Source organism: Mesitornis unicolor, unplaced genomic scaffold (genome assembly GCF_000695765.1).
Source record: "Mesitornis unicolor isolate BGI_N332 unplaced genomic scaffold, ASM69576v1 scaffold24597, whole genome shotgun sequence".
Lineage (NCBI taxonomy): Eukaryota > Metazoa > Chordata > Aves > Mesitornithiformes > Mesitornithidae > Mesitornis > Mesitornis unicolor.
The window spans coordinates 937-12,782 of record NW_010194672.1 but is presented as its reverse complement, the minus strand read 5'-3'; the positions used below and the strand labels follow the sequence as shown (position 1 = coordinate 12,782).

The 11,846-nt window shown below is 47.9% G+C and overlaps 1 protein-coding gene across 1 annotated transcript; it reads right to left on the bottom strand.

Moving 5' to 3' along the window:
- Positions 1 to 3,039: 3,039 nt before the first annotated feature.
- LOC104543316 (gamma-aminobutyric acid receptor subunit alpha-3-like) lies at positions 3,040 to 11,158 on the bottom strand. The gene is made up of 2 exons (XM_010187897.1): positions 10,952 to 11,158; positions 3,040 to 3,600 (listed from the first exon to the last, which is right to left on the bottom strand). Exons 1-2 carry the CDS (start codon positions 11,141 to 11,143, stop codon positions 3,271 to 3,273), a joined length of 522 nt encoding a protein of 173 aa, XP_010186199.1. The 5' UTR covers positions 11,144 to 11,158; the 3' UTR covers positions 3,040 to 3,270.
- Between the last annotated feature and the right edge of the window lie 688 nt (positions 11,159 to 11,846).

Below are 11,846 nucleotides of genomic sequence, written 5' to 3'. Positions count from 1 at the left end.
CACCAGCAAGCCAGCTCGGTGGACTGTGTCCCGGGGAGGGACAAGAGTCTTGACGTCGCAGAGAGGGCAGGACTGGAGGAAGAGACTGGCAGAAGATTCACCCTGATGGTTCAGCGAGACAGATGGGATCACCCACGGGAAGGGAAGGGGCTCAGATGCTGCCCCAATGCTGTACCCAGCACTGCAGAGAGGTCCAGCCCCGGCACATTGAGCCTATGTGGCCCCAGGCAGGCAGCAAAGGCAGAGCCTGTGGGGGCTTGGGCTGCTGAGAAGCTGCAGGTAAGACCTGACAAGTTACAGAGAGCTTTATGAAGCAGGCACCGACAGACACAGGAAGAGGTAGAAAGGTGACGTGTGATAGGACGTGGCCCTCAGGGTAGAGGGGATTTTGGGGAATGCCCAGGCTAGCAGAAGAGGGCACCTCTGCGCCAGGACCAGCTCAAGTTAGCTAAGCCACTGGATCCTGTATTTAAACTTGCCTTTGATGTAATTCCATTAGTAAACACAATATACTCTTTGTTACCATTTTATTGTGTTTGTTTTGATTTTTATAGGATTTCTATTCCATTCACTTAGGCCTGAGTATTATAGTGACATGAATGTTTTATGAGATACACTTCATCTAGCTTATTTAAGAAAATGACATCCAAGTAGTTTCCAAAACAAACAGCCTCATGGCTGGTTAGTGTCGCACTTCCCACTGGAAAGCCCTGGGAGCAGAAGGGTGGCAGCAATGGCACTCGCTGCTGGAGGGGATGGTGGGATGGCGTCAGTGGTGAGGGGTACTGCGATGGGGCAGTATGGAGGCAGCTGGGCTGTCGGAGCGGGGTGGCTGCAGCAGCAGCAGCAGGCCAGTGCCTGGAGGAACCACGTGCCCTAGGTGCAAAACCAGCTGAAATGTCCCCTCTGCCTGGCAGAAGGACAAGGGATGGTGCACCCTCCCTCTGTTCGTCCAACTTGATGCTGGGTGCCCCTTGCCACCCAACAGGGAGCCCTCAGGGATGAAAGGCACTGTAGAAATGTCATGGGCTGTTTGGGGTGCAAATGATGGGGGGGGAGGAAATGGAGAGAGCTGGTTTCCTTAGCATCAGCTTGGCAAGGGTTGCCACCCCCTCGACTGATGCTGCCTGCTGGTGTGGATGTGCTCCTGGACTGAACTTGCTGGGGGCTGAGCTAAATGTCTCCGAGCTACTCTCCTCACCGCGGCTGTAGGCAGGGGGAGCGACTGCACCGCTGCTGAGCTAGCAAGATTGGTAAGGGACGGGCAGGACATGCACAAATGTCACCCATGCTGCAGGACAAAGTGCCCTGGCCTTCCCCACTCCATCCTGCCCATCCCCATGGATATTCCAGGTGGGGCAAATCCTGTGCCTTGCACTCAGCCCTGCTCCTGCATGGGCAGGGGAAACGGAGCTTGACACAGTGGCTCAAAGCAATACTGAAGATATCACCTTGGGGGTGCTGCTGCCTTGGCCTGGTTGCATGCACCCAAAATGTACTAAGGGCAGCTCAGGGGGACAGTCGCAGGGACAAAGGGAGGCCTAGGAAAAAGGGGGTGCATCCCACTGGAGAACGGATGCTGGCAGGATCAGTGCTGCCCATGGGCTGGGGATGAGAACTCACCAGGCACAAGGTGGCCTTCCTTGTAGCAGGACATTGTGTCCATGGGTCCAGGCACCAAGGAGGGGGGACAGAAGGCTTGGATGCTACCATCTGCTGCTGCTGATGGGAAGGCGATAACCACTGGTTTGGGCCCTTGACTGTTGTTACCAGGAAGGGAGAAAAAGCCTCTCTCCAAGACACTGGAGGGCTTTCCTTGAAGAGTGTGCAGGTGTTAGAGTTGGGTCTTATCTCAATGGCTTTGTGGGATGGCACCTGGCTCACATGGCTCTTCAGGACAGCCGTACCACCCTGCTGTTTGAAAAAGCCCCTTCTGCTGCTTCCCCGTGGTGCTGAGGATGCTCAGCTGCATCTGTCCACCAGGGGCAGGGAGGTACTTGGGGACCAGCTGTCCCTTGGCTCACCCTCACAGGCGTCAGGGTGGCCCCTGCTGTGTCCCACAGGAAACAGCCTGCACCTAAGCTGGCCTGAACCATCATCACTGCTGCTCTGGTGCACTGAAGCAGGAGTGTGCCATGAGCTGGACTTCCCTGGGTGGTGCTCCTTTCCAGCAGTGTGGCTTACCTGAGAGGCAGGGGCTTCTCTGCCTAAATCCACCAGTGAGATACTACTGAGGGCTGCTGAATAGCCAAAGGAAGATGAACAGGGAGCTGGAAGAAGGGGCAGAGACAGAGAGGAAAGATAGGTGGATGAGGCCAAGAGAAAGTGATAAACAACCCATCTGAACACAAACTCTATGGCTTCCAGTCCTGATGCTGAATGCATGTGGCCTCACAGCTACCATCTCCTTCAAGGCATTGTGAAGTTTCCTGGCTGTGCCTGAGAAAAATTATTTCTCTGATAGGAACCACCCCACCCTCTAACATGAACTGCTCCAGTGGAGCAGGATGGCAGACAGACAAGACCCTTCTCACCTGTTCTTGTTTGTGGAGAGACATGAAGGAAACCAGCAGCTGGGCTTGGTGAAGAGAGAGAGGAAGAAGCCCTGTAGATACCTACAAGATGCTGCCACCCTGTTCTACTCCTGCAATGGCCTCACTGACAACAGCAGTGATGGGTTGACACCCAGCAGCCATTGGGCACAATGGACCAACCCACCTGCATCCACAGCCTGGGGAGGACCACCTGGCACCAAGTGCCAAGCACTGAGGAGCAGCCTGGGCTGGCTGACTGACTCCAGAGGTCTCCACATCCTTACGTCCAGATCACCAGGAGCATCCACCATGCTAAGGGAGCCCATCACAGAAGAGGAGGAGGGGCTGGACCGCAGCAGAAGCCCCCGGCAGAGCAGAGTGTGCAATGGTAGCGGCATGCAGACCGTGGTAACAGCAGGAGGTGGAGGAGGAGAGATGGAGGCACAGGGTGACTTGGACAGATGGGGGACATCAGACTCAAGATGTTAGAGGCACAACTTGTTACGATCTTTTTTTTTTTTCCCCCTTTCGTCATCAAAGTAAAACAAAACTAAAGTACACAGGAATAAAATAAAATCACAGTTTTGTTTGCATTATAAAAGAACAATCTAATAGTAATAATAATAATTAATAATATCAAACGAACAATAATAATTAAACAAAACGGGAAATAAGAAAGCCCTGGAGAATTCCTGCCTGGATGGTGTTCACTGATGGAAGGATTGTGTGACTGGTTTTATTGTTTGGGGATCATTCCCTTGATAGCTGACTCCCGGTTTACGTATGTGGCCCAGTAGACTAAGTTGAAAATGGCAAAGAGGACTGGAAAGACGATGCGAGACATCTTGTCTACCTTGCTGACGCTGTTGTATGTCTTCTTACTCTCTGGGAGCTTCTCCTCTAGGCGGGGCATCTTGTGGGGTATGTTGGTGGCAGTAGCGGCGGCAGCAGCACTCTTGGAGATGGTGGGCAGGCCGGGGTCCTTGGCAATGTTGAGGGCATATGTGGTGCCAACAATGTTGTAGGTGTTGTTGGTTTTCTTTGCTAGTGCCACTGGCTCTTTTTTCTAGGGAAGGTGGAAGAAAAAAAAACATAACAGAGATGAAGTGACTGTGGAATTGCATGGAGAACATTTTGTCCTCTGAGTTTACCTGCTTGTCCAGGTGAGAAGGTGAAAAAGGGTGCAAGGAGCAAGAGACCAAGAAGGCGGCATTGTGGAAGGGATGGAAGGTGTGGTGAGAAGATGGCCAGAAACCGTGACATCTGCCACTTGAGGGCTGCTGGAGCACAAGGACGTGCTGGACTAGGGTGGACCAACTACTTTGTATAAGCCTGGCATGCAGCACGTAGCACAAAGAGGTCCTGGCCTGGCAGCTTGGTCCTGGCTGTGACTCAGATAACTGAAGCCACATTCAGTGGCTTTAGTTGTGGATTTTTAGGCTCCTTGAGGGTTTGTAGCTGGGTTTGTTGCCTCCTTGCAGCCCCTCAGATCAGAGCAGTGGTATAAAGAGGTGCGTGCAGCTGCACTTAACCAGTAGCTGCCCCAGACGGGTGAATTCTTGATCAGCCGAGTGCTGCTGGATCTATGTTGCATATTGGCAGGTCAGTATAAGTGAACTTAGGCTCAAACTATACAGACTCCTGGCTTTCTCTCTCAAGTGGGCAGTGTTATCTGTTGCATGTGAGGTTCAGCAACAGAGAGATGATGCAGGCATGTTGCCTTTAGAAAAGAATATTTCATGTGGTCATCCTGGGGGAAAAGCTTGGTTTTCTGATTTGCTGGCCTGATCCTGGGCCAGGTGAGAGGAGGAGACATCACTGAGGATTATATATTATAGTTCTATTTTTTTTAATAGCAGAAAGTCAGTGGCTTTCAGAATGTGGATGACAGCATGATGATGTTTTTGCACCATATTACAAGGTCATGTCATACACTGCCTCAGTGCACTGAATACCTCACAGGAATACCTCACAATTTAACATAATGATGTCCAAAATGACTGAGAGACCTTTTAGAGCCCCTCATGTCCTCTCCAGGCAAGATACAGAACAGATGGAAGGCATTTACACTAGCCTGGCATTTCAGGATTGGTCAACACAGCACGATAGGGCAGAGGAAAGCCTCTCATCTTGCCTTCCTATCTGCAAATCAAGGGAGATAAGTGAGAGGTAAAAGAGGCACTGATGTGTCAGATGTGATGTACTGAAGGACGATGGAAGATGCTGAAGACAGTTTAGATGTTAATGAAGCTAAGAGGACAGGAAGATGGAGCTAGGAAGTCACGATAGGTGTTGCCCTCACTCTGGGGATCTTCCTGTTGCTGTCAGGGACTTGAGACAAGCTTCACCATAGACCATATCATCTAGCAGGAGAAGCCCATTGAATGAAATATATTCATACGCAGACATCAAGCACCCTACATGCCCCAGCACCTACGTACTCCATGTGGTGTCCACTGTAGTTACACCAAGAGGCAGTATTAGACACAGCAGTGACTCATGGTGGGAACCTAATATAGAAACATGGAATAAAATGTAACTTCACATCTCATTTGCTATTCGAAAGCAACTGAAACACAGGGTAAGGCTCATCCAGGCATTTCCCAGGGGTGCCTGGCATGGCCTTACATGTATATGTGAGGGAATCATATACAAAGTGACCGTTAGAAGAAGGATAGAGTGGTTCCAGCAGGACTTGATCAACTCCCCACCCTGGGAATTGGTAGCAAGCAGCATCACTGGGCAGCACTGGGAGCTGGAAAGGCCAGAATCACCTAGTCTGCTCTGCAGAGATACTCCAAGAGCTTTAGCTGTCATGCTGTACTTCCATTTTAAACGTGTCCACAATCACCATGGACATTTCTGGTTACCTTAGGAAATGAATTTTCCACAGTGATTTTCAGAGAGACACTAAAACCAAACTTCTGTGCCATCTTTAAACCCCTCTCCAATAACAACACATCCAGGCCTCTAGCCTTCTAACAACGCCAGCAACTACAGAAATTAACTTACTGTTAGAAGGAGGTCTAAATGTCTTCAGACTCCAGATCAGATTAAACCACTGATCAGACCATATTCATAGTATTTTATGGGAGACAGCATTATGATCTTTAGCGATTAACTGAGAGACGGATTTCTGCAATCATTAGAGCCATGTTAACTTGTACCCCCTACACAGGAGGTGAACTTTTCCCTCTGAAATGGTGACAAGAAGCAAATAAAGAACTAAAGATGTTTCTGAAATACTTACATATGCTTAAGTATGATTACTTATTAACACAGCAACAGGCGGTAATAAAATAATTAATAAACACCAACGAAATGAAAACCAGATTGTTGTTCGCAGAATGCAATTTGAAGAGCACTGTGATTATTTTAGTATTAATCAGCCGCGTTATTTGTTACAGGAATAAGATGAATACAAGTGACGTGACACTTTCAACCTGGCTGGCTTTTCTGCCCTAGAGCTTGGAAAATGGATCTGTCTTGCCAGGCCAAAGGCATTTGAAAATAGGAGGCTGAAACAGAGGGATATTAGGCAAATACGAATGCTGTGAGTGTCTACACCACAGCACACATGTGTACTCTGGATGTGGTCTGCTCCTCAGATGTCAGAAGAAATGGTTCAGGCCTACAGTTTACTGGGCTGTGCTTTATAAATAAATGTTTCAGGTAAGATTTTGACAATCAAAATGTGCTTATTGCTGTCAGCTGCAAAGTAGCCCTATCCTTTCCCTTGTACCTTTATCCCATGTCCCACTGAAACAGAAGGAAAGAGTGCAAAAACAGGAGGAAACCCCACATTTGCTTTGAAAACTCGTCTAAAATGTCTATGTTGCAAAGCAGTTCCTGCATTTATGGCCCAGTTTGGACACAGGGAGATTGAATCACTTCACAAAGCTGTCCCTGCGCTGCTCTCCTGAGGGAAAAGCTGTGAAAGCTGGTCTAGAGATATGTATGTTCCCTGGATACTGCAGTCCGATGGGTTCTTCCACAACACACATAATGGAAAATAATAGCATTTTTGCTAAAAATTCCTGTCTTCAGGCCTTTCTGTTGAGGAGCTAACAGCTGAACCTCTAAATTATGGGAAATACTGGTTCTGCCTATGATCTGCTGGAGATTTAGTTCTCTGCACCTTCTCCTTGGGTAGAAATTTGGGTTGGAAGCACTGTCCCTCAGACAGGCCACTGTGAAGGTCACCATCACTAGTATCTGCAATACTTGAGAAATGCAAGGTTTCTGCCTCTTGCCATTCTAGAGGAAACTCACTTTAAAGACCTCCAAGCAGCTCTAGTCTCTGACATATTTGTATCCTATAACTCAAAGCCCAGTAACTGCAGTTGCTGTTGTAGCCAACATGCCACTCTGCCTTCATGCCAGCCAAAGTTCCCCTCTGCAGCGTGCCAGAGACTTGATCCCACCAGAGAACAGCAGCAACGTGTTTTACACCGAGACGCCTGAGCCCTGAGCAGACCCAAAGGCTCCAAACGATGCAATCCTGCATTAACAAGCAGGCTGCATCAACGCCAGGTTACTGTCAGCTGCTGGAGTAACCAGCATGACTCATCCCTCCTGTCTCTTCATTCAGATTATGAGGGACTGAGCCCAATAATTTTATGCTCCCTGGATCACCAGACAAAGACTCAGAGGTTGTATAGCGTCAATAATCAGCCCAACAGGCCACATAGATAGTGTTTGAAGAGGGTGAAATGCTGTCAAAGAATGATACAGGGACTCTAGTGAAGATGCTGAGGACATAAATTCCTTGCAGTGCTATGGAGCACTACAGGTGATTGCAAGTGCAGCAGGACAAAGGATACATGGGCTGCAGAGCACAGTCAGCAAGTGAAAGTCTCAGGAAAAAAAATATTTACCATAGTGAGGCAGAAAAAAAACGATGGGTCTGAAGCACCCCATGAATGTCTAAGACTTCAAACTGGTTGAAAATGGTGGCCTGTCAAGGTTGGTTCTAGTTGGCAAACAGGGGATTGAAACAAAGATGTCACAAATGGAAAGAAACGACGGAGAAAGAAGTATGATTCCCAAGTGACCTGGATCAAGTTGAAAGCTTCAGATTTGCCAAATGAGGCTTTTAGGATCCTGGTCTAATGGAAGGTGTCCCTGCCTATGGCAGGGGGGTGGAACTAGATGGTCTTTAATGTCCCTTCCAACCCAAATCATTCTATGATTCTATGATTATTGTCTTAAGAGTGAGAAGAATAAAGATCCAGGACTTCCTCCATCCAAAGTGTGTTGTTCTTTGTTCTCATGAGTCTGACTGCAGACTTGTATTGGTTTTTTTGCTTCTTGCCACCCAGGATTTCAGGGCAATGTCATACAAGCACAGATACAGAGCTAAAACAGACTTTATGCATATACATCTGTAGGAGGAAGTAGATTTAAGTAAGCATCTTCCAAAGATCAAAAGTATCTTTCATTCTGAGGAACAGACAACACTTTTTTTGCAGGGAACTCTCTGGTTAATGTCATCCTTGCAGACTTCATGAGTTTCCCAGTGGCAAAGTCACCATTCATAGACATCTCTCTGGATTCTCAGTGTAACAGCTGCTCAGGATGTGACCTTGTTGGCTCCACAGGTGGCCATTCCTATGATTGGGATGGATGGGATGCAGTAGATCTCACTCTCTTCAGACACAGCCCTTCTGTGCTGAAATGGATCCTTTTCACAAGGTATTTTGAGGATGCTGCAGATAGAGAGCTTTGCTGGCTACTGAAACCACTCATCTTTCAATCTCTTTGGCCTCTCACTCCTCCCCAACTACTGCCATCTCCCACCTTCCTCCTGATGATGTTTTCTTAAAAATCATCTTTACTAACAAGTTTTCCACATTAAATCCAGACACATCTCTCCAATTGGATCTGCACCTCTAGGTTGGTTGCAGCCACTCTGCCACACAAAAAGAGAGGAAATCTTTCATCCACAGTTAGTGATTACTGGTGGCAGACAGGAAAGGCTTGGAAAATCTTTGGGTCCAAGAAGCATCAGTCAAATCTTACTAGAGTGTGCGCTATGGGGAGTTTTCGGTGACATCTGTGGTGATATCTGCAGAGAACTGCAGAGACCATGCAGAGTAGCTCTGAGCTAGAACCAGAACCCAACCGTGGGTATAGACAGAGCATCATCATGATCAGTTATGATACAGAGATCAGCAATGCACCAAGATCAGCCCATCACATTAGATCCTACCTGAAAAAATGCTCTGTTCCCATCTAACCCAATGGGTTGGCTGAAGGTGAGAGAGAACGAAAGAAAGGAACCAGCCCTGACAGAGTGAACACGCTGTCAGCAACCAGCAGCTTTTGCAAGGTAGAGATTTCTTTCAAATGGGATGAGAAGCATTGATGCTGCCTACATTAAGGTAAGGGAAGGGCTGATGCTTATTGATTTTTTTTTCATGTTCATGCAAGGAAACAATCAAACCTGGAGTGAGGATCCTTGCCATCACATCAGTAAAGAGCATTCTTTTTGGCTGGAGGAAAGGCTCTCCGGAGACCAGGGCTCAACCTGAGCTTGTCACTGCTAGTTTTACTCCTGGTACAAACACTTAAAATGCCAATAGTTATTCTACTGCCTCCTCTTTCTTTTGTGGCTTCAACCACCTGGTTTGTCAATTGTTTCAAGAAGAGCTAATTAAAGGCTGAAACTGAGCCAATGAGGCACCTTCATTGTGTAGTAAATTCACTGCTTAGAAATATTCAATGGAATAAAGATGAAAAGCAAATACAGTGACACATCGTATTCCCATGCTCCCTGAAAGTTCACCATCCTTCAGGAGCTCTCTGAGCTGCAGAGACAGGGAGTGGGTTAGCCTTCTTAGGTGAAGATCAAGACTTGAAAAAGCATCCACAAATCTGGAGTCCTTCCTGATTCTCCAGCCTGATACCCATTGCAGCAGATTCACAAAGAGCACTCCCTCTGAAACGTTCCTGGTCTTGCTTTGTTTTCATGTTTGATTACCAGGTGCGCAAACACTGAGTGCCCTTACCCTGTTGTTTCAGCACTGTTAGCCTTGCAGTGATGGGTCAATGAATAAATGAAGGAACTTGCTTCTTCTGTGACAAACTGAAGCTTTTCAGCTTTTGCTGCTTTTCCTGCTGTGCCCAGTTCACATAATTGCCCAAGGCTGTGTGAATCCTGACTTTGTGCTGATTTGCCCATCCCTGAAAGGGACACGGCTGTATTGAGGACCTGTTCTGATCCTTTGCTTATGCCAATGAGCCGATAAAGGCTTATCTTTAGAGGCCAGTTTAACATTATTGTTCATGATGGAAGTGGGAAACCATCAACTAGCCTCCTCTGGAGCCATAACACTGTTGCTCACACCACAGCTGCAAAAACAAACAGATAAAGCCCAAGAAACACAAGGGAGAGGCATTCAAAACCCAGTGCTGTGGATCTCCATAAGGCCTCTGTTCTTCTGCTTTGACTTCCACACCAGAGAGATGACGGGCTGTTGTCTTCCCAGAAGTTACTGCAGTTCTGCCAGGTATTTGCATACAGCCCCACAACAATTTGAAACAACATATTAAAATGCAAAGGAGAAAAAATACAAAGGCTCCAGAACCAAGAGCAAGGACAAAGCTGATTTTCAAATTGATTCAATAAATATAAACAAGGAGTGGCATGCTACAGTAAGCAAATTCTCTGCGTAGCCAAGATTAAATCAGGTAGAAGGGAGGGGACATGAGCAGGGGTAGCAATGGCTGTCAGGAAGGAAGCTGCCAGAGGCTGATCCCAAGCGAGAATGGAAAATGTGGGTGATGCCAGGCACTAATTAACTGCCAATTGCTGTTTCTGATTGCTTGCTTCCCACCCACCCACTTGGCCTGGGCTTACAAAGCAGCAGCTGCTGACAGCTGTGGGCAACACCATAAGCATTAGACCTCCCCATCACTGCACCATGCTTGCCAATGTGAGGGGAGACTTAGAGTCAGGGACACCAGCTGCAACGGACACAGTGGAGCGGGACCATCTCCATTAGTGAGGCTGGAATCCCATGGCATTTTTGGGTTTATGTGGCATGCTAGCAACATGGAGTGGGGCATTTACAGGTTGCAGAGAGGAGGCCACCAGTGGGGCAGGACCAAAACATGCATGCATTCATGTTTCCACCAGCAAATGGCCATGCGGGAGGACAGAGGGAAAAGCGAGCAGTCATGCCTGCGTGCTTTTCTCCAGCTAAGCACAGCAAGACCTAGCCCTCCAAGCCCTTCCTCCCTCGACCACCAAGAACCGCTCCAGTCGAGACCTGAGCTGGGGACCCCAGTAAGTAGCATCCAGCCTCCTGAAGTACTTCGGGGCTGCATGTTACCCACTCCTGGCCCCAGAGCAGCTTTCTCGTGCAGCGTTTCTTCACCATCCCCTCCTCCCCAGTCTTGGCCACAACACTGACCTTCATCTCTTGGGCCTCCAGCACCTTCTTGCCATCCCAAGCCCAGCTGCGCTTGGTGAAGTAGTTGACGGTGGCAAATTCGATCAGCGCAGAAAACACAAAGGCATAACAGACGGCTATGAACCAGTCCATGGCCGTCGCGTACGCCACTTTAGGTAACGAGTTTCTTGCGCTGATGCTTAGTGTGGTCATGGTGAGAACAGTGGTGACACCTGTGGAAACACAGCAGGAGACAAGGATGGTGTGAGATTATACACTCATATCCATCTAGTTTCTCCTCAAATCACACAGTTGACATACCCATCAGGTAAATTAAGGAGCCATCCTCTAAGCCTTGTGGTCCACATTCCCGCTGTAATTAAGAGAGCCTTACTCAGCAAAACTCTTGGTGCAGTTCATAGAAAAATGAAAAAGTCCAGGTTGGAAGGGAAGTCAGCTTGTCCAACCCCTGCTCGAAATACTGCCAACTTCAGGTTGCTCAGGGCCTTCTCTGTTTCCGTTTTGAGTGTCTCCAATTTAAATAATCGATCAGACATCTGCATTAGGATGAGATTAATCTTCCCCAAACTCCACTGACCAGATCTCTGCTCACTATAAAAGATTCCTAGCTTATAGGCAGGTTCCCGCATTCAATTCCTCGTTCTGCTTGTAGGGTAAGTTGTGTGATGCTAGACCCAGCTCCCTCCTGGTTGCTTTTGCAATAAAATAGTAATAATGAAATAACAGCAAAAGGAGACAAATGAGATGGTTGGGAACTTCATGGTGGATCAGAAACCGGCCACTCATCCAATAAAGTTCTTTTAACATTTTGGAAATAGTGTCTTGTGACCTGCATGGATGGACACCTGGGATCCTGTTCCTGCCAGCACAGCCAGGCACCCGCCAGTGGCCCAAC